The 19709-nt window shown below is 49.1% G+C and overlaps 2 protein-coding genes across 3 annotated transcripts in view; one reads left to right on the top strand and one right to left on the bottom strand.

The window, feature by feature from the left end:
- Nucleotides 1-13927, top strand: part of Ccnk (cyclin K) — a 29082-nt gene extending 15155 nt beyond the window's left edge. Inside the window, exons 5-11 of the mRNA XM_027946663.3 lie at nt 2902-3007; nt 4202-4259; nt 5001-5170; nt 5493-5764; nt 7119-7152; nt 9726-9797; nt 12560-13927. Of these exons, the coding sequence (XP_027802464.1) occupies nt 2902-3007; nt 4202-4259; nt 5001-5170; nt 5493-5764; nt 7119-7152; nt 9726-9797; nt 12560-13185 (1338 nt within the window). The 3' untranslated portion in view covers nt 13186-13927. The remainder of the gene's footprint in view (nt 1-2901; nt 3008-4201; nt 4260-5000; nt 5171-5492; nt 5765-7118; nt 7153-9725; nt 9798-12559) is intronic.
- Nucleotides 13928-14753: 826 nt separating this feature from the next.
- Nucleotides 14754-19709, bottom strand: part of Ccdc85c (coiled-coil domain containing 85C) — a 69951-nt gene continuing 64995 nt past the window's right edge. For both annotated transcript variants that reach the window (XM_027946742.3, XM_071607552.1), the window contains exons 4-6: nt 19014-19109; nt 18177-18275; nt 14754-17446 (exon numbers count right to left, since the gene is read on the bottom strand). In XM_027946742.3, the coding sequence (XP_027802543.1) occupies nt 17357-17446; nt 18177-18275; nt 19014-19109 (285 nt within the window). In that variant the 3' untranslated portion in view covers nt 14754-17356. The remainder of the gene's footprint in view (nt 17447-18176; nt 18276-19013; nt 19110-19709) is intronic.

Raw genomic sequence — 19709 nt, 5'->3', positions numbered from 1 at the left:
ATGTAGTTATCTTGCCTATCTAGCTTGTGTTATCTCACATCAGCTATTCTATTCTCTGTCAAGCAGTGTGTGTGTGAAATGTGTAGTCATTTCCTCATTCCAGAGTTAACAGAGGCCCAGAACACTTCTGTACCTATTGTGTTTGCAGTTAATAATATTAACGCTTTGTATGCATCATCATTGTTGATAATCCTTTCCCTTAGGTTTAATTATTAAGTTCACTAACCTCTTTCTAAAAGTTGAAACCTGTTAGAAATTCTTATTTACAATAATCAGAAATGCAATTTTGAGCCACTTAAAGATTAAGTGTCTTACACATCTGGGACTAGGAAGGGTGCAGATGCATGGCAGCAGCTGGTGTGTGCTATCCTGAGATTTCCCTTTCCATCTGGACCCACTGTTCCATCAAATCAGGAAACCAAGGCCCTGTCCAGACACAGTGGCTTCATAAACTAGGGAAGGGGAGCTAGTCATACTGATAAGACCTGCACGTGTGAGGAGCTCTGCCCCTTCCTGCAGCATGTGCAGTCTCTGATGTGACGGGGGAGGCAGGGGAGACTTTTTTTTTGTAGAAAGGAGGCAGTTATTGAGGGAAGCAGCAAAAGTATTTAGGGATAATAAAGTCATAATTTGTGTGGAACTTTTTTACTTAACTGTGTAGTTTTCCTATCATGGATTGTGGAGTTCAGTGGCAGGATAGGTGTTAATAAAATAATCATACAAATAGCTGTCTGATCATGATCAGTGGTAAATGCTTTTTTAAAAAAAAAAAAAAAGGACATTTCAAGGTGCATTCTACCTGGGGATGCAGCAGACGACTGCTGTGGAGCGTCCCTGAGCAAAGTGTTTGCAGGAGACCTGTAATTACTCAATTATTGAATATTTGAAATACAAAGAGAGGGCAGGCCTGGGCTGTCTTGTAATACTCGGTGGGCTACAGCCTGGAAGTCATTGGCACATTTGGGAAAAAGATTGTGTCTAAATTTGAAAGAAACATTGGAAGTAGCTTTTAACAATAAAAAGTCAGAAAAGGGGGGTAGCAGCCCGGTGTTGACACACCTGTAGTCCCAGTCATTCAGGAGGCTGAGTCAGGCAATCCCAAGTTCCAGGATAGCCTGGGAAACTTAACAAGACCCTGTCTCAAAAAACAGAAAGGACTGGGAGGTACCTCCGTGGTAAAGCACCCCTAGGTTCAGTCCCCAGTCCCAAGGGGAAACAAAAAAGGCAGAATTTATATTTACCATATAAAACTTTCAGAGATTTTAGAAAGTGTTCATAAAAGAATGCTTGGGAAACTAGGATAGAGAAACCTTAGTCTTGCCATGCCATTTGAAATAATAAATCATTATACAGTCATCTCAGTATTCTGTGAGGATATACTGTACTTCAAAATGAAAGCCAGCCACCTGCATGGCTCCTCTTCCCAGAGTTAGTGTGTTTGTATGACTATTAATGATGAGAGTTCTCAGTCCTCTAAAAGGCTCTTTCTCCTCTAATACCAAACAAGCAGTTCTCTCTAATCATTCTTCCACACAGAGTGTCTTGACTTTGTTTCACTGCTGGATTGTATAGTGGTCAAGAAGTACCTGTTTAGGGACATTAACTAGGTATAGAGTATGAGAAAAGAAGAGATTCAATTTACAATAGCAACATTAAAATAAAATATCTAGGCCAGGCCATGGTTGTGCACACCTGTGATCCCAGCGACCAGGGAGGCTGAGTCAGGAGGATTTCAAGTTTGAGGCCATCCTGAACAATTTATCAAAACCCTTTCTCCAAATAAAAAATTAAACAAAGGGCTGAGGGTATAGCTCAGTGGTAGAGTGTCCCTGGGTTAAATCCCCAGTACCACAAACACACACACACACACACACACACACAGGAAATACGTATCCATCGTTAACCCTTGTAGAATCCTTGTGAAGGATAGAGAAGAAAGCTTGAATATTACTAAAGGATTGAAAAGATTTAAATAAAATATAAATCTTTATATTTATAATATAATCTTTAAAATTATACAATCATTCAAATAGTTTAGAAATCTTCATTTTCCTTAGTCATTCTATATATTTAATGATTTCTCTATCAGAATATCAGTAGTTTGCATTTATTTATTTATTGGTTAATTCTGGGATGATTACTAAGTAAAATCTAGATGGTGAGGAACATGCTAAAATCAAGAAACATTTTAAAAGAAGGATCAATAATAAAACTACCCCTTCCAAATTCTTTTAATCATGTTGCAGGAGAAGATTAAATGTAACAGAAAAATGTGAATAAATGCATGTATTATCCACATTGTGAACAGAAAAATGTGTATAAATGCACGTATTATCCACATTGTGGGTGTGGTTTAGACTGCATTTCAAAGAAAAGAAAAATGATTCTTCATTCAGTAGACAGTGTTGGAACAGCTTGTTTTAGATAAGTGAAAGTTTTAAAAACAAAAATGATGTGCCCCCCCGACACACACACAAATACAACTTACTGTGAGTTTTTGTAAAACTGGTTGTCACAATCTCTTCCTGCAAATTTCCTGTAAAAATCCCTTGGTGATTGCATTCTCTCAAGGGAATCTCAAAAGACACCACAGTATATTTAAATTATCAAGTAAAGGTCTCTTTTGTAAAGTGAGACTCTGCATGTTTGGAAGTAGCTAACATTTCTAAGGATCTTTATTTTGTTTCTAATGTTTTTTAAGCTAACCATCTGATGCTTGGCTTCCTGTGGTAAGTTCTGGAAATCTATCACTGTCTGAGCCTGAGTGGAGAGAGGAGAGAAGGAATAAAGAGTAAAAGTGTAATTTGAAGAGAAAATAGATGAAAATGTTTACTCTTTTTTAATGCTATTTGAGACCTATGATTATAAATACTGTCCCAGCATTTGTTATTTTATTTTTAGGAAGAAGTAATGGTTCTGGAGAGAATCTTACTACAGACCATAAAGTTTGATTTACAGGTAGAACATCCATACCAATTCCTGCTCAAATATGCAAAACAACTTAAAGGTAAGGAGGAAGAAGTTTTTTGTTGTTGTTGTATTTTTAACTTTATTTTAAAGACCTTTTCCAGCTGGTTATGGTGGTACAGGCCTTTAATCCCAGTGACTTGGGAGGCTGAGGCAAGGAGGATAGAAAGTTTAAGACCAGCCTCCAAACTTACTGAGACCCTGTCTCCAAATTTAAAAAATGAAAGGGGATAGGGGTATAGCTCAGTAAAGAGCCCCTGGGTTCAATTCCATGCATTGCAGATGAAGACCGTTTGCATTCTGAAATCAAGTCTGTGGTAGTCTGCTTTCTGTTCCCGTGACCAAAATATACAAGAACAACTTAGATAGAAGAGGAAAGGTTTATTTTGGCTCACAGTTCATAGGTTTAGTCCATGGTCAGCTGACTCCATTGCTGTAGGCATGGGGGACTCAGAACATTTTGGCAGAAAGATAGCAGATGGGGAGCTGCTCAGCTCTTGACAGCCAGGAAGCAAAGAGAGGGAAGGAGAAGGAGAAAGCACCTGCACACTGCAAGCTCTGCTTGCCAGGGACAGATTATAAACCCCAAAGGCACACCCCCAATGACCTACTTCCTCTGGCCACTCCCCATCTGCCAACAGTTACTACCCAGCATAGCAGTCCTTTCAAATTATTAATTCATCAACTGGTTTAATCCCCTGGTTAGGTTACTACTGTCATAATCTAATCATTTCACGTATTGCTACATTGTCTCGTGTTTTTTTTTGGGGGGGGGGACCACTTCATATTTAAACCATAACGAAGTTTTTAATGATATTCCCCTTATGCTTTTCAGAAGAGGAAAATAGGAAGTTTTGATGTATTAATGCATTACCCAGGACATAGCTTGTTCAGACAATTCAGTGGTGTGGCCATTAATGCTGTTTCCTTTTATGCATAAACAGGTTCTGTCATCCAGTTGCCAAGTGATAGCAGACAGGAAAATGAGTCAGAATTTTTTAAATAGACTAATAAAATTAGCTTCAGAGCCAGGCTTCCCATAAATGGTGGTTCATTGTAGGTCATGTAGAAAAAGAACAAGAGGTAGAATGTGGACCCATGTTGTTTGTCCTCATTTCTCAGACAAAAAATCTTTGCTGTGCTGACACATAGTAGGTCTTAAATGCTTTTGCTTCTTTTGAATTCTCCCTCCCCGCCCCATTTCTATTGATTTACCTGTTTTCCTCATTTCTAGGTGATAAAAATAAAATTCAAAAATTGGTTCAAATGGCGTGGACATTTGTAAATGACAGGTATGCATGTTCATACATTGATGTCATTAAAAGGATTTTCTAGGTCATATAATACAAATGCTTCCTTTTATAGTAGAAAAAAATTGACTTGCTTTGAATGAAGTGACAGTGGCAGAGCTGGGGGCTGAAGTCCAGGTCATCTGCTTCCCCGCAAATGGGTTTCTTCCCGCCCTGCAGGGCCATGTAGTGTGCAAAGCTGAAATCTTACTGACAAATTGAAATATAAGTACAGAGCAACACCCTGGAGTATTGTGACAACTGCATGCTTTGAGCCCACTTGGTTTTTTGTGATGGCATTCGAGTGTGTTCCTCAGAATGCCAATGACTGGGAGCCAGCTGCCCCATGGCAGCACAGCAGCTTTTTCCTCTTAGATTTGACTTGTAGGATGTTTGACCTCCCATAAGGTTTTACTTGAAGAAGGAGTGCAGGGGCCAGGATTTCAACACCAAAAGAAAGTACGTAAACCATCTTTCTTTGGTGTTTCATAATTAGCAGTTTTTGAACATAATAGAATTATTATAATTCTTTAAAGAACATTCAAATAAGCAACGATGGTTGAAGTAGCTTATTTTGGTACCTAACGACTTGCTTTTTTGTTTATAACACTTGAGTCATGTTTAGATGACTAAGCAAATTGACATGCAAATAGATGGCTTCTGATCTCCGTGCATTGGTGTGACCATAAATATTGGATTATACACAAGAAGTCTTTTTTTTTTTTTCTTTCCTTGTCGAGCTAGTCTCTGCACCACCTTGTCACTGCAATGGGAACCAGAGATCATAGCAGTAGCCGTGATGTATCTCGCAGGACGCTTGTGCAAGTTTGAAATACAAGAATGGACCTCCAAACCCATGTATAGGAGATGGTGGGAGCAGTTTGTTCAAGATGTCCCTGTTGATGTTTTGGAAGGTAAACTGAGCAGGCCCAGCTTCCTTGAGAATGTCCCTGTAAATCCTGAGTCCTAAGAGTGAATTTCCCCAAATAGGTATCTGTAAGCCATTTTTCAGAGACATTTGTAATTCTCTAATACAATTTTTGCTTTCTCCAAGCATAAAGTTTTAATGAGCTAAAATTCCAACCCAGTTTTGCACATAGCAATGATGGGGTGGGTTGCAAATGGGATTCTTGATTACTGGTCCTTGTTAGGGAATCATAGCTAGGTTTTCCATAGGTAAAATTTGATTTAAAATGTCTTTTTTTGTGGTAAGTGAAATTGTTGGCTGTCATTTAGATATCTGCCACCAGATCCTGGATCTTTACTCACAAGGAAAACAACAGATGCCTCATCACACCCCCCATCAGCTGCAACAGCCCCCATCTCTTCAGCCTACACCACAAGTGCCACAAGTACAACAGTCACAACCGTCTCAAGGCTCCGAACCAGCCCAGCCCCAGCAGAAGGACTCCCAGCAGTCAGCCCAGCAGCCGCAGCAGCCGCCCACACAGCCACCCAAGAAGCCGTCCCCACAGCCCAGTCCTCCCCGACAGGTGAAACGGGCCGTGGTGAGTAGGCTTTCCAGGTGGCAGCAGCGCACGTCAGTGCTGTCCCGTTTCTAAGGAATTGCACTGAGCACTGTGAGCAGGAAGTGACTGGCCCAGACTCAGGCTGGGCATCAGCGGGGATGTCCCAGGAGAAGTGGTGTCTCTGAAGAAGAGCCTGACAAGTTTCCAAAGAAGGGGGGAAACTTGACTCAGGGCCAGTGAGGTGTTTGATTTTTATGACAGAAAAGAATTTCAGCACACACTGGTCAGGGGCATTGACAGAGGTTTATTTAGGAAGGTGGATATACATACACATTCAGGGAGAATAGGGACAAGCTCAAGAGAGAGACATCTTTGAGAGTAAAGCAAGAAATACACATGCAGGAGAGAATGAGGCCATCTGGAGAGCAAGAGATGCAACTTTGGGGTTCCCTACTCTTCTTTTAAAGGAGTGGTAGGTATGAAATAGTGATATATTAATTTAGTGATCTCAAGATGGCCTCTGGTTGTCCAGTCAGACTTAGGATCTTTAGACTGAGGTCTTCAGTATCTCATCTCCATCAGTAGCTGGAAAGTCCCCTAAATTACAGGTTTCTTAAAAATGTGATTTTTCTCTTAATCTAATTATTAGGGATTAATTAACAGTAAACAGGTTGAGGTAGAGATAGGCCTGGGAAAGTACATGAAACTTCTGAATTAAAATTATACTTACTTCTTCTTTATGTCTCTTTTCTACCTATTTCTTATTCCTTCCATTCTGCCTTAGGGAGCCCAAAAACTAAAGCCCTCTGAGAACCAGGAGGGCTCTCTCCCTCAACTCCAGGCCTCACTATATGTCATCTCTGACTGGGCTCCGAAACTGTCAGGGTGTTTCCCCCTCTTAGGGTTGTTGTGGATGCTGATGATGTGCACCTGCCTGACCCTAAAGTGAGGACCATTTCCTCCACCCCAGGGAGTCCAGCCACGGTGCACTGACTGATTGAATAGTTGTGCCTTCTATTTCCTTCCTTGGTGTTCTGTTCTGTAAGTGATACAGGATATTTGTAAAAGTTTCTGGCCCTATGTTGCACGGCCACTGGAAAAAGCCTTGTGGGTAAGCACTCATCAGCAAGTTCTGGGGATCAAGCAGATCAGAGGCTGGAGCTAATGCTGCTGAGAACTCACTGTGCACAGACATCCTGTCTGATTGGAAAGAGAAAGAGGGAGGGAGCAAGAATTACCTGTTAGGTGTCCAGCTCTATCCCTACAAGTACAAAGCACAAATAATTGTGGTCTGAGGCCACATTCTATCAACTATGGTTCTCTTAGTGCCCAGGGTTTTTCCTCACCAAAACCTGGATCTCAGTTAACAGTTGTGTATTTTCTTTTATAACAGGTGGTTTCTCCCAAAGAAGAGAGCAAAGCAGCAGGTAATTTCTTACTTTAATATTTTTTAGTTTTGTGTCTCTATGCACAACTTGAGTTTTATGTAAAGCCTTAGCATCATTTCCTCTCAAGTATAGATTAGTCTTAAAACCTAACCTTAGTTCTCTTCAGAAATTCTCCATCCGCCAGAAAAAGCACATTTCTTGTCTGCTTATCAATGGACTATAATTTTTAGATTGTATCTTGACAAAGGGATCCATACTTGAAACATTATTGGCAGTAAAAATGTACTAACGTATAAAAATACAGTTGTGGGTGAAGGAGGACGGGTTGCAGCAATGCAGACAGGAGTGCAGGGACACAGGGAGCGCCTGTCCTCAAGGTGGCAGCAGCAGCAAGGGCCGAAGAAAAGGACAGGAGGTGCTGGGCTATATGTTCCTGAAGAGCCACACACTGAGCTCTGCTGCTGGGACAAGCAAGCCCTCTTTGGAAAACACTTTGGGTTTTGTGTTCACATTCGTAGGGTCCACAGTTGCTTAATTTGCTTCTATATTGGAAATGAACAGAATGAGCAAAATCTGAAAGACTCCAAACAGAAAATTAGACGTGTTTGTCTCTGTGCCAGTCCATCCCTTCACACTGCTCTCTCTAAAGGCACAGGCATATATACTCGTTCCTTTGTTGCTTAGTTGTTGATTCAAATGAATTGTTCATAAAACTTGTAAATCTGCAGCTTTTAATAAAATTCTGTTTTTCTTGGCATCTTTAAGAGAATGAGTTCAGTAAGGTGAAGGTTTTTTTTAGCACCAAATTGACATACCTTAAGTGTAAGATGCAAGAGTGGGTTGTGATCTACGCTGCACGGAGCGTGCAGTTGAGATGAGCTGACACGTCATTCTGTAGAGAGGCAGGAAGGGCCTGTGTGACCTTGGAGAAAGACCTGCCTTTGAGCCGATGGTAGCAGCATCAGGCAGAAGGGGGCAGGCGTGCAGAGGAGCTGAGAGTCAGAGTCTTGCTCTGATGGCGAGGTTAAGGGAACATCTGTTGATAGGATGGAAAATGAGACTTCTCAGGCTTACAGCATGTCATAGACCTCAGCTCAGGAGCACGGGGTTTGCATATGCAATGGAGCTGATGGAGGTTTTTGAGCAGGGGAACAGTAGAGTCACATTCATTGGAGATCAGGTCCTGCCAGCAGTGAAATAGGGTAAATCATGGGAAATGAGGGGAGAAGCTTGTAGGCACCAAGTGGGACCTTGTGGGGACACACAGTGGTGGCAATGGGATCAGAAGGGCCAGGATGTGGTGTTGTTTAGGAGCTCCACCATGCCGTGCGCTGCAGGCCACCAGCAGGCAAGGGCTAGAGATGCTGCTGACTTGGGTTGCCACACCCCACGGTGCACACACCTCAGCTCTCCACAGGTTCACAAGAAAAGAGAATGTAAAAAAATCTTGTGAATTGAATGGAGTTTTGTATTGATTACACATTGAAATTTGATTTTTGATATATCAAGTTAATTAAAATTAGTTTCAACTTCTTTTAGTTTTTCACAAGACTGTTAGAAAGTTAAAAATTATAGGTGTATGAGAGTGTATCACTCTCATACTGCTGTCAGGAGGCTCTAATCAAGACTAGTTTTGGGAAGCAAGTGAGACAGAGTGCAACCATTTCCCAGCAGCAGAGGGAAAGGTCAAGTGTGAGTTGGAGGCTCAGGGTTAAAATGTGGTGTTGGAGGAGAGAGGCTGGAAATGTAGATTTACTATAGAGAGCAGGGCTTAGTCAACAAAGAAGGGGGTAAAGAACAAAGAGGTCCCTGAACCTTGAATTAATAACTCATGTTTAAGGCAAAGGAGAGAAAGTAGTCAGCGATGCCAGGGGAGACGGTGATCAGGGTGGTGTCCAAGATAGAATCAGGCAAGTCCAGAGTTTCAGGACAAAAGCTACAAAACAGCAGAGTGTGGACTTCCTATAGCCTGTCCTAATGGCCTAACGTTGTCATTGTGGAGGCTGGCAACATGGTGCCAAGGCATGGCCCATTTCCTCCACCTGGTGTGCGCCAGCCACTGGTGCTTTGGGGCACTTTGAATTCTGTCTGCGACTGTGCCGCTGTCTCTGGGTAATGCACTGCTTGCTGCCAACTGGAAATCAGTGTTTGAGAGTGAGAAAATAAACTTCAAATGTCTAAATACAAATGAAAAGGTGGCGAATTCTCTAGTAAGCACCAGGGGACCTAGTGGCATTGCACTGCTGCTCAGGGCCTTTCTTTGGGTTCTCTGAGATGTGCTATGCTGTTTCTTTGTATTATGAAAGGACTTGTCTTGAGTGGTCATTAAGGACACATAGTTAGATATGGAGAACCAGCTAGCTGGAGGAGGTCGGCAGGCCTTGTTTTGGGTGGGAGAGGGTAATACCTGAATCATTTTGCTCTTGGAGCAGGATTCATGAGCTCACAGCAGTTAGGCTGCAGCCTTCCCCTGGCTCCCTTAAAGCAATAGTCATATCTGTTCATTTTCTCCCAAAGAAATCTCTGATAATACATTTTTCTTTTTCTCCTTATGGCATGTTTATTTACAGGAATTGGTATGAATGGCCTTTTAATTCACTTTTTCTTTGTAGAACCACCACCACCTAAAATCCCGAAAATAGAGACCACTCACCCACCGTTGCCTCCGGCCCACCCACCGCCAGGTGAGTGCCTACCGAGGCTGCTTAGCTGGCATCCTTGCAGCTCCTATGGGACAGCGGAACAGTGTGGGGGTGCTGGGGAAGCCTGTAGAAGGGCAGCTTGCAGAGACAGCCACGAGCAAGGAGCTTTCAAAAACCATTTGCATCACGAACCAGATATTCTGCAGTTATAGACCTCAGTATATCTGCTACCGTCTGATCTCATATCCAGAAATGCTGAACTACACAGATAAATGGATTTTAGGAAAATAAAATCCTGCTAACAGTGAACATTGATTCAGAGCCGGGCAGGACTACTATGGGTGTGAGACTCCAGCCTCTCATATCTGCTTCCTTGGCAAGATGTCGTCCTAGTGCAATTAGAAGAGTAAGCCGTAGGCAGAATCACATGGAGAGGAAATGGAAGGGCTTCAGGTTCTCAGAGGCACACTGAGCTGGAAGGCTTCTCAGCACTAGAAATAGCTTTCTTTACCTGTACACCATCTCAGAAGCTGAAACATTGAACCAGAGCAGGCAGGGCTGGCGTGTTTTCTGAAGGATGTAGATAGTCTGGAGTTCTCCCTGGCCTCTTGTAAGTCTGCTGTGCTAACTGGAGTTGTTGGTCAGAGCATATGAAGATGCTACTCAAGTTGATGCATGCCTGCACAGACGTGCAGTTCATTAGCTGGCTTTCTGTCATATCCACTCATGGTAACTTTATATGCTTTGAGGAAAAGGAAGCATCATTTTCTACTTGGAGCCAAATCCCACAATCTCCAATTTAATACGAACCTTGCTTTAAAAGACACCTGCAAAGGACTGCACTTTCAAGACCAGGCTTATCAACTTAACAAGACCCTGTCTCAGAATTTAAAAATAAAAAGAGCTAGGGACTTAGCTCAGGGTAGAGTGTCCTGGGTTCCATCCCCAGTACAGGGCAGGTGGGGAGAGATGCTGCAGTTGCTCATTTAGTGCTTGTAGAGTAGTTGTCGACTCAGCAATTGTAGTTCCCCAATCCAGTGATAGGGGCTGAGCCACCACCAGGCAGGGATGTGGGATGTGGCACAGTTGGGAAACGGGGCAGTTGGTGAGGTGCCCCTGCCTGTGTTCAAGGCCCTGCAGGGGCACTGCCCAGCACAGGCAGCTCTACCATGGACGACTGCAAGTGGACAGGCCTAGCTCTCAGACAGGACCTGGGAGCCAGATGGGCCACTAGGAGGACTGTGGTAGGAGTAAGAACCTGGCAGCCACAGCAGGACCTCCCAAAGGGGAAAGTGGCTACAGAGGAAGCCCAGGTCACAGGGGCTCCTTAGGCAAGGCCCATTCATAGCTGTCTGGTGCGGAAGGTCAGGAGGCAGAGTCGGGGCACTAGGGGATGAAGAAGCAGAGTCACAGCTCCTGTGCAGCACAGGACCATGACGAGAGAGAGGTTGAGCTCAAAGTGAGGTTTAGTGGCAATTTGGGGCCTTGTGTAGCAGCCAGGTGCCAGCAGGGAGGGTGCAGAAAGGGAGCAGTGCCATGGACAGGCCTCTGTAGAGCAGTGTCACAAAAGGCAAGTTTGGGTGCTCTGGTGACAGGAGAGGCTGCTGAGCTGAGTGTCGCAGGGCTGGAAGGTAAAGGGGGTGTATGTGGACCCAGAAGGCCCATGGAGTGACACAGGAGGAATTGGTAATTGGTCTGCTCAGGTTCTGAGACCAATGGTCAAGGGCCCTTCACCTGGGGGCCTGTCCTACCTCCCTTGGTGAGGAGTGCCGATTAGCACAGGCAGCTCCATTAGCGTGTCTGTTACCAACCTGCAGTTCTGCTCAGCTTCATTTTGGTGAGGATAGGGAATGGCAGATGCCACAGTTTCTGTGTTGATGGAGAGCAGTAGTCTGGTGCCTGGGCAGGTCTCTTCTGTGCTTAGTGTCCAAGTCTACACAATCAGGATGCCATGATGTGCTTTGTCCAGCCCAGGAGAGCACAGGCCAGTGCCTAGGGAGCTGGAAACTGCCTGCACAGTTCACATTTTCTATACCCAGAAGCTTTTTTCTGTGACTCCTGCTCTTTTCGGGCTACCTCAGGGAAGGACATACATTCTAAGTCTTGGGCTACCTGTGGTATGGGATATTCTGATGTCATTTTCCAAGGGTCTGACCGGGACTTGGGATTCCCAGGCCAAACCTACTAGAGGAGGCTTTGGGAAAGGAGTGAGGGCCAAGGGATTTGGAACACTGCAGGGGAGGCCCATGGCCTGGTCTGAGCCCAGGAACTTTTCAGGAATGCTTGACAATAGGTGCTGCCTGCCACTCGCATGTGGACACACTGATCCTTCAAGGAACAGCGTAAGCCCGGCCTGGCTTCTTTAGTAACAGAACCAGAACCAGCACCTCATTCATTTGACCAGCTCACAGACTCTTGGCAAAACGCAGGTGCTGCAGGAGCGGAGCCCGCACTGGTTTGTGCTAGAGGCTCTGAGCGGAGCCCCTGTAGCTGTACACCCAGCACTGAGGAGAGGCCTGGGGTCATTGGGAGATGGTTTTGGGGGGCCTAGGAGACAGGTCAGGGCAAGAACTGCTGGCCTTAGGACATTGGTCTGCACATAAGACTACAAATGTGTCAGTTGCTCCCGGCACCTTTGTAAAGGTGGCCCTCAGCAACAGCAGTGGCCCTCACAGCCTGCAGTGGGCTGAGAGCTCCTGGCTCAGGGCTCCCACTCAAGGAGTCATGCCTGTGGTTTTGTACCTGGCGGCTCTGGAAACCTAGTCAAGTCACAGGTGGGGCACTGACTTGTCTCTCTTCTGCAGACCGGAAGCCTCCCCTCGCTGCTGCTCTAGGTGAGGCCGAGCCGCCTGGCCCGGTGGATGCCAGTGACCTCCCCAAAGTCCAGATTCCTCCTCCGGCCCACCCGGCCCCTGTGCACCAGCCACCACCTCTACCACACCGGCCCCCGCCCCCGCCCCCCTCCAGCTACATGACGGGGATGTCCACCACCAGCTCCTACATGTCTGGAGAGGGTTACCAGAGCCTGCAGTCCATGATGAAGACCGAAGGCCCCTCCTATGGCGCCCTGCCCCCAGCCTATGGCCCGCCAACTCACCTTCCCTACCACCCCCATGTCTATCCCCCCAACCCACCCCCACCACCTGTGCCTCCTCCCCCAGCCTCCTTCCCCCCACCTGCCATTCCACCCCCTACTCCTGGTTACCCACCACCTCCACCTACCTACAACCCCAACTTTCCACCCCCACCCCCTCGCCTGCCCCCCACCCATGCAGTCCCACCTCACCCTCCTCCAGGCTTGGGCCTGCCGCCGGCTAGCTACCCGCCTCCTGCAGTGCCCCCTGGAGGACAGCCACCTGTGCCCCCGCCCATCCCCCCACCTGGCATGCCTCCTGTTGGGGGACTGGGGAGGGCGGCCTGGATGAGATAACCTGACGCCTTTTTTTTTCCCTTGTTTGTTTTTTTTTTTTTAAACAAAAGAGTTTTTCTAATTAACTTGAAGAGTAGTTTAAGTGTAAGCAGCGGGGACCTTGTATAATGCCAGACAGTTGCAGTAAGGAAGGGAGGGGCCAGATCCCTGGGATGAAATTGGGGTGGTCCTCACACCTGGAGGACCGGGACAGCCAGCTTCAGTGTGGCCTAGGCAGCGCCTCTTGCAGTCTGACTGTACAGTTTCAGCTAATGTCGTCTGAGAGTCCTGCACTGGGTTACTTTATACTAGTGAAAATGTTAACCAGCCATATTGGCTCAATAAATAGCTTCAGTAAGGAGTGATTTTCCTTCTAGAAATCAGTGCCTATTTTTCCTGGGAACTCAGTTTTAAATAGTCCAGTTCCATCTGAGGTCAAGCTGTTGTCATTATTGTCATTCAGTGGTGTTCTCCCCATGAGACCCAATAGGTCAGATGAACCACTTTTTTGATTTAGAGGTATTTGCAGCCTTTGTATTAAACTATTGTGAAGGGGTGGCCTTGTTGGATGGCTTATTTCTTTTTCCTCCTGGGAGAAGGGGAGAAATGTACTTGGAAAGTAATGTATGTTTACATCTATTTGCAAATTCCTGTACATAGAGATATATTTTTTAAGTGTGAATGTAACAACATACTGTGAATGCCATCCTGGTTACAAACAAGACTCCTTCAGTCAGTTAGCCAAATAAAATCAGTTCTGGAACTTGCCCCTTGTTTGTTTAACAGGGCAGGAGGTGTGGGGTTGGGGGTTGTGGAGTCTACCACAGAAGCCCATCTCTCCTTTTGTACTGAAGGCAGCTGGAGGAGGGATGAGGGACACTGATGGAAAGCCTGACCCCACCATCTCCCTGATGTCCCTGGGGGCACTAAGGTGTGGCTCTGCATGTGATTTTAACCACCCTGGTTAAATTCCAGACCAGTTTTGAGCTTTACAGCATCCATGCACAGAACGTGGGCTCCTGAGACCAGGCTTGGATGGGAAATCCTTTCCACTCCTGACCTGTAGGTAGCAATTAGTGGACTCCACCATCCACTTGAGGGGCCAAATGTATGGGGCAAGGGTAGAGTGCCAGTTGATCCCCATCTGAATTGCTTGCTGGGCCATGGCTCCAGGCCACCCCTCAGTCCTCAACAGAGATGAGCAGGGAGCACCAACCAGAAGGCTTGCAAAGAGGCCTTTATTTATCTAGCTCAAAGTATACACGGTCACAATCTTATTTGTTACTCCTTTTACTAAAATAGTTCAAATCAATGTTTTTACCACACTATCAAAAAGTTCTATTCTCTCCACAAATCAAAGTGGTTCGATAGAAGGTAGAAACAGGCGGGAATCCACAGGCTCGGCTCTGTGGGGGTGGCTGCAGGTCCACCTTGGTCACCTTCTACAGAAAATAGCATAGCTGCCGGCCCAGGACAGGAACCAGACGTCCCAGCCTGTTTCCAAAAAGCAGCATGAGTACTTTCCCCACAGTATGAAAAATAGACTCCTCTAGCACTCTGCAGCCATGCGTTTAGTTTGTTTCTTTAAAAAAAAAAAAAAAAATCAGTAGTATGTTTTTTTTTTTCCTCTCAAGTTTCAAGAAAAAACAAATGAAAGGTCACTTTTTCCTCTTTAAACACTGGTGTGTAGCTAATAACTTTTGGATAAAAATGTGCCACCCTAAAAAAATGTGCTCAGCAGATTCTGACTCCAGCATAGGTGAGGCCACCTGGGCTGGGGCCAGAAGGGTGACCTGTCACAGTGGAACTGAAGCCAGTGTGAGTCTCCTTGGGCTTCAGGATTGAGAATTAGCATGTGAAACGGAAAGGAGCCTCTATGAAAGGCCCTTGGCCCCTGCCTAGGAGTTTCAGAGCTAAGGCTCCAGAAGGGAGGGCCACCCGGTGTCACCCTGAGCTATGGCCCACAGGCTCCCCACTGTGAGAGGCCCCGTGGGGCCCACCCCAGCTCACTCATGGCTCTGCCACTGCCAAGAGCACCTGGGCTCCTGCTGCTGCTGGCTTTTACTAACTGTTGTGTTGAAGACATGACTGTCACAGTCCCGTCCCAGAAAGCTGTCCACTGCTGTGTGGACTCAGGGGCCTCTGGCAGGCAGGAGGTGCTCTGCAGACCCCTGGTGCCTCCACAGCACCAGGGATGGGGTCACTTCCCTCAGGAGACAGGTGGCTTCCAGGCTGTTCCCTGGGTAGATCTGCAGATACCAGGAGCCCTTATTGCTTATTTCAGTGGTGGCCAAGCCACCCTGATCCAAACACGACACGTGGGCTCCCTGACTGGGCTCCTACACAGCATGGACCCACACCCCCCAGGACACCCCAAAGGGACATGTGTGTCACCAGCCCAGCTTCCCGCTTAGGCAGGTGTGACGCAGTACCATGACCAGTAGATGGGGGCAGACCCCTAACGACAGGGAGCTCATCACCTGACCAGGCAGCAGGTCCTGGGAAGAGCTTTCTGGTAACACCCACAGCAAGAGCAGCAGGCCCAGCCCTGAAGCACCTGGCTGGCACTCCCAGGGCACGCCAAGGGCTGCGGGCCTTTCCCCTGAGTGCAGGACACAAGGGCGCAGATGGCAAACGCTGAGGGGACCACTCCCTGTAGAGGGTCCCCAGCTGGGGAAAGCAGCAGGGAAGCCATCTGCCCTCCCCTGCCCTGGTCCCCATCCTTGGCTCGGCCTGAATGAGACCTGCCTGATAGGAAGACACTCCTTGGGCCCTTCAAGTACCTGCTGCACGGAGCTCAAGTACCATCGGAAGAGGGGAGACACGGCTGACAGCGGGAAGTGAACAGAGGTGAGTCGGGATTGGGGCTGGCCAGTTACGTGCATGTGTGGATGTCGTCAAAATGGCCTGCCCTCTTAGAGATTTTAGGATCTCCCCTGTAGCCAGGGCACTATGTGTAGTAGTACAATATCACCTCCCCTCCTGGGCCTCATTTTCCTCTCACAAACTAAAAAATATTTCCTATCACACTTCATGGTTTATATGGGATCATTTACATTGAAGGTCTCTTACTGTAAGGAGGGTGGCGTCCATTTTGTAGCTTAGAACACTGAGGCTTGGAGAGAGGAGGTGACCTGCCATGAGACAGCAAGGCAGCAACATGAGCTTGGCCTTGGCTTGTGAGCTGTGAGGACTGAGACCATCTACAGCAGGGGCCTAGAGAAGCTGTGTGACTTCATGAAGGTCACACAGTAAATTAAAGCCTGAACCAAGTCAGGGTCCTTCCTTCCAAAAGAGAACAGAATGCTCATCATGGGAAGCCCCTGTAGCTGTGTCCACAAGTGACCTAGGTATAGCCAGCCCTGGAGGCAGCCACCCCACAGCTGACCAGGGACTCCGCATGACCTGGTTCTACCCATCCCCAGATGCAGCTCAGCCCAGAAGCCCTCCAGGACCTTCCCTGTTCCTGTGAGCCCCAGGTAGGATGCTGGAGAGCAGGGACCCCAAAAGATGGGGCTAACCCTGGCACGGGGTACAGAGACCACAGAGAATGTATGTTTGGGGGTGTCAGGGAGGGGGAACACTAAAAACAAGCAGCAACTGGCATCAGGGTGGCTGGCACCAACCCCCAATAGCAGGGACTCCAAGCTCCCAGGGCCAAGGTCAGAGGAAGGGCCTGGGAGCCCCGAGCAGCTCCAGCAGCCAGACATGGTGAGTTTCCTTGTCCATGACACGGAGGACCCAGTGCTGGGTGAGCTGGGGTCCCGGCCATGGCAGGGCAGGAAATGGTGCCACTGTGTCAGGATTCAGGTGATGGCTGCTGTCCAGTACAGGGGCACCAGGAGGATGGAAAGCTTGATGAGTGGCCCCCACATCGAGGGCAGGACACGGAAGCCTGGACAGTCCCTGAGCCTGGCATCCCTTCAGCCTCTTGCAAATGGAGCCTGTGGCCAGAGAGGGAGCCAAGTCACTCGGGCCGCCAGGGAGCAGTCGCGGCTTCGTGTCTTCGCAGTTTGCTGGTGCGTGAGGCGGGAGCGGAGGCCTGGCCGTCAGAGTGCCACGGCACGCAGCCAGGGTGGTCCGTGTCCTATGTACAACTCACCAGAGAAAGACAGTGGCTTGCGGGAGTCCTGCCCTCGTCTAGGGCCTGGAAGCCCTGGGAGGGGCCAGTCCACATCCGTGAAGAATGGCCCTACAAAGGACCCTTGAACTGGTTTCCAGACAGGTGCTGCCGGATAGAGGGCTTGGAGCTGGCAGCGTCTCCCAGCTTCCTCCAGACCACCTGTGGAGAGGGGCAAGACGTGGGTGGAGGGCCCGCCTGAGCCCACCGTTGGCCTGCACATGCCTCCTGCCTTATCCCTGCAAATCGCCCATGTCCTCAGAGCCCTGGGACCGGGAAGGGAGACTGAGGCCGCAGGAGGCCTGGAGGTGCTGAGGCCTGGTCCTGCCCCACCCCAGTCATGGCTGCCCCGGAGCAGGTTTGGCCTCGTGGCTGTTCTTTTGGGCCCGTGGACCTAGGACATCCCTTCCCTGCAGCTCTTGCAAAGGTCCAACAAGTCAACTGGTGGTCAGAGGGGCCAAGGACGAGGCTCTCCCAGGCAGACAGGGCAGCCCAGGCCTGCAGGTCTGCACCTTCAGCTTTGAGAACTAAGTGCAAGGCCAGCTGCCGCTAGGGGGCACAGGTGAGCTGGGAGGCCAGGGTCAGACACCCAGGGCCCAAGGGCTCCAGGGCTGGATGAACCAGAGCAGTGCTGGGATGGGGAACTCCGAGCCCCAAGCATGGCACTCCTGGGGAGGGAGAGACCTAGCCATGGTCAGGGGCCTTCTGGCAGGGGGAGTAGAGTGGGTGACAACAGGCCAGGGAGTCCAGAGCCTCCAACATTCTGGAGCTGCCCAGGGCAGCAGCTGAGTATGTGTACAACAGCCCTACACAGGGAGGGGTGTGACCTGCCAGGTGAACCTCATTGTGCCCCCGCGCCAGACCCCCCACCGCAGCCCGGGGAGCGCCCTACGTTGCACATCTCCCGGACGATGGCTTTCTCCTCCTCGCTCAGGTCCTCCTCGCAGCTGTGCTGGAGCTGCCGGTCCAGGTTCTCATGCACCTCCAGGACCTGAAGGATGAAGGAGATCAGTCCCAGAGTGTGGGGCAGAGGCCAGCAGCAGGCCTCCAGCAAGTCACCTGACCCCCGCAGCCTTGGCTTCCCTGGCTACACGGAGAAGCTGAGGTCCCGAGCTGCTGGGGGGCAGGGTGTGGATGTCTCTTCACCCTGCGACACCACGGTCTCCATACAAGGGAAGCAGCATCCCTGACTCAGGGACGGGTCACCCAGGACAAGGGTGGCCAGGTGTCAGGGACAAACTTCAGACAGGTGGACTCACTCGTGTAACAGCACAGGGACCTGGGGCAGCCCACACCCCACACGAGGCTCCTGGCACACGCACAGGGGAAGGAAGGAGGGGCGTGGGGCAGGCGATGTGCTCAGGTGTGGGTGCCTTGGAGACATGAGGAAGACCTGCCCCCGCACCTGGAGGCCGAGGTTCACCTAAGAAACCTGGGCTTCAGTCCTAACCCACTCCTGCCCCAGATCTCTGGCCTTAGAGCAATGCCTGTCCTCCCCCACCAGGCCTCTGTTTCCCCAGCTGCAGTAGCTCAGGGAGGGCTGACAGGTGACACTAGTCCCCACTCCCCACCTCTGAGTCCTTCACTGGACAGCCATGGCCCCAGCCACCAGCTGAGAGGCGAAATCCCCTACCCTGCTGCTCAGATGCCCTGCGCACAGACAGCACAGGTGGCCTCCAAGGCCCCAGGGTGCACCGGGCATCTCGGGCTTGGGCAGTGGGGCCCTTACCTTCATGGCGTGCACCACTGCCTCGGGCTTCTGTCCCGCAGAGCTGTAGCCAGCGGAGGGGGGCGAGGGCAGCTCGGGCACAGGGCAGGCAGGGCCCTGTGGGAGGAATCACACCTTAGCTCCCGGCTGGCTCAAGTCAGAGGTCCCAACTGTGTGGGGCCAGAGCCAGGCAGGCACAGATGGGACTGGGGAGGTGGGCAGCAGAGAGGGCGAAGCCTGGAGAGGGCAGCCCCTCTCGTCCCGCCATGCCACGTCCTCTGTAGACAGCATGGTGCCTGGGGGCGTGTGTGGGACCCGTGGTTTGCTTTGCAGAGGAATCCAGGGTAACGGGGAGGGCAAGAGGCTCTGGCACAGCAGGCTGGGGGGCTGAAGCCACTGCCTGAATCCAAAGCCCCTCCCAGCCGGTCCCGTGTCAGCCTCCCAGCTCTCAGCCTGGCCCTGTCTTAAGGGTCAAGTCGGCCACCGGGGGCCAGTTTCCACATGGCATGGAGTGGGCTGGTCAGGGGATGAGGCAAGGTGGGGACCATCCTCTGGGAAGCTTAGTTTTGACCCAGGGCCATAGCCCAGCTCCAACCCCGAGCTCCCCTCATTCCAGGTGGCCATGGGGACCAGGCACTTCTTCCTCTAGCTGCTATAGGGCCCCCCTGGGGCCAGGAAGAAAACGACAAGAAGCACTAGCAGGTTAGTAGACTGAGA

Source organism: Marmota flaviventris, chromosome 2 (assembly GCF_047511675.1).
Source record: "Marmota flaviventris isolate mMarFla1 chromosome 2, mMarFla1.hap1, whole genome shotgun sequence".
Classification (NCBI taxonomy): domain Eukaryota; kingdom Metazoa; phylum Chordata; class Mammalia; order Rodentia; family Sciuridae; genus Marmota; species Marmota flaviventris.
Note: the sequence above shows the minus strand (reverse complement) of the source record. Positions and strands in the feature narration are given on the sequence as shown.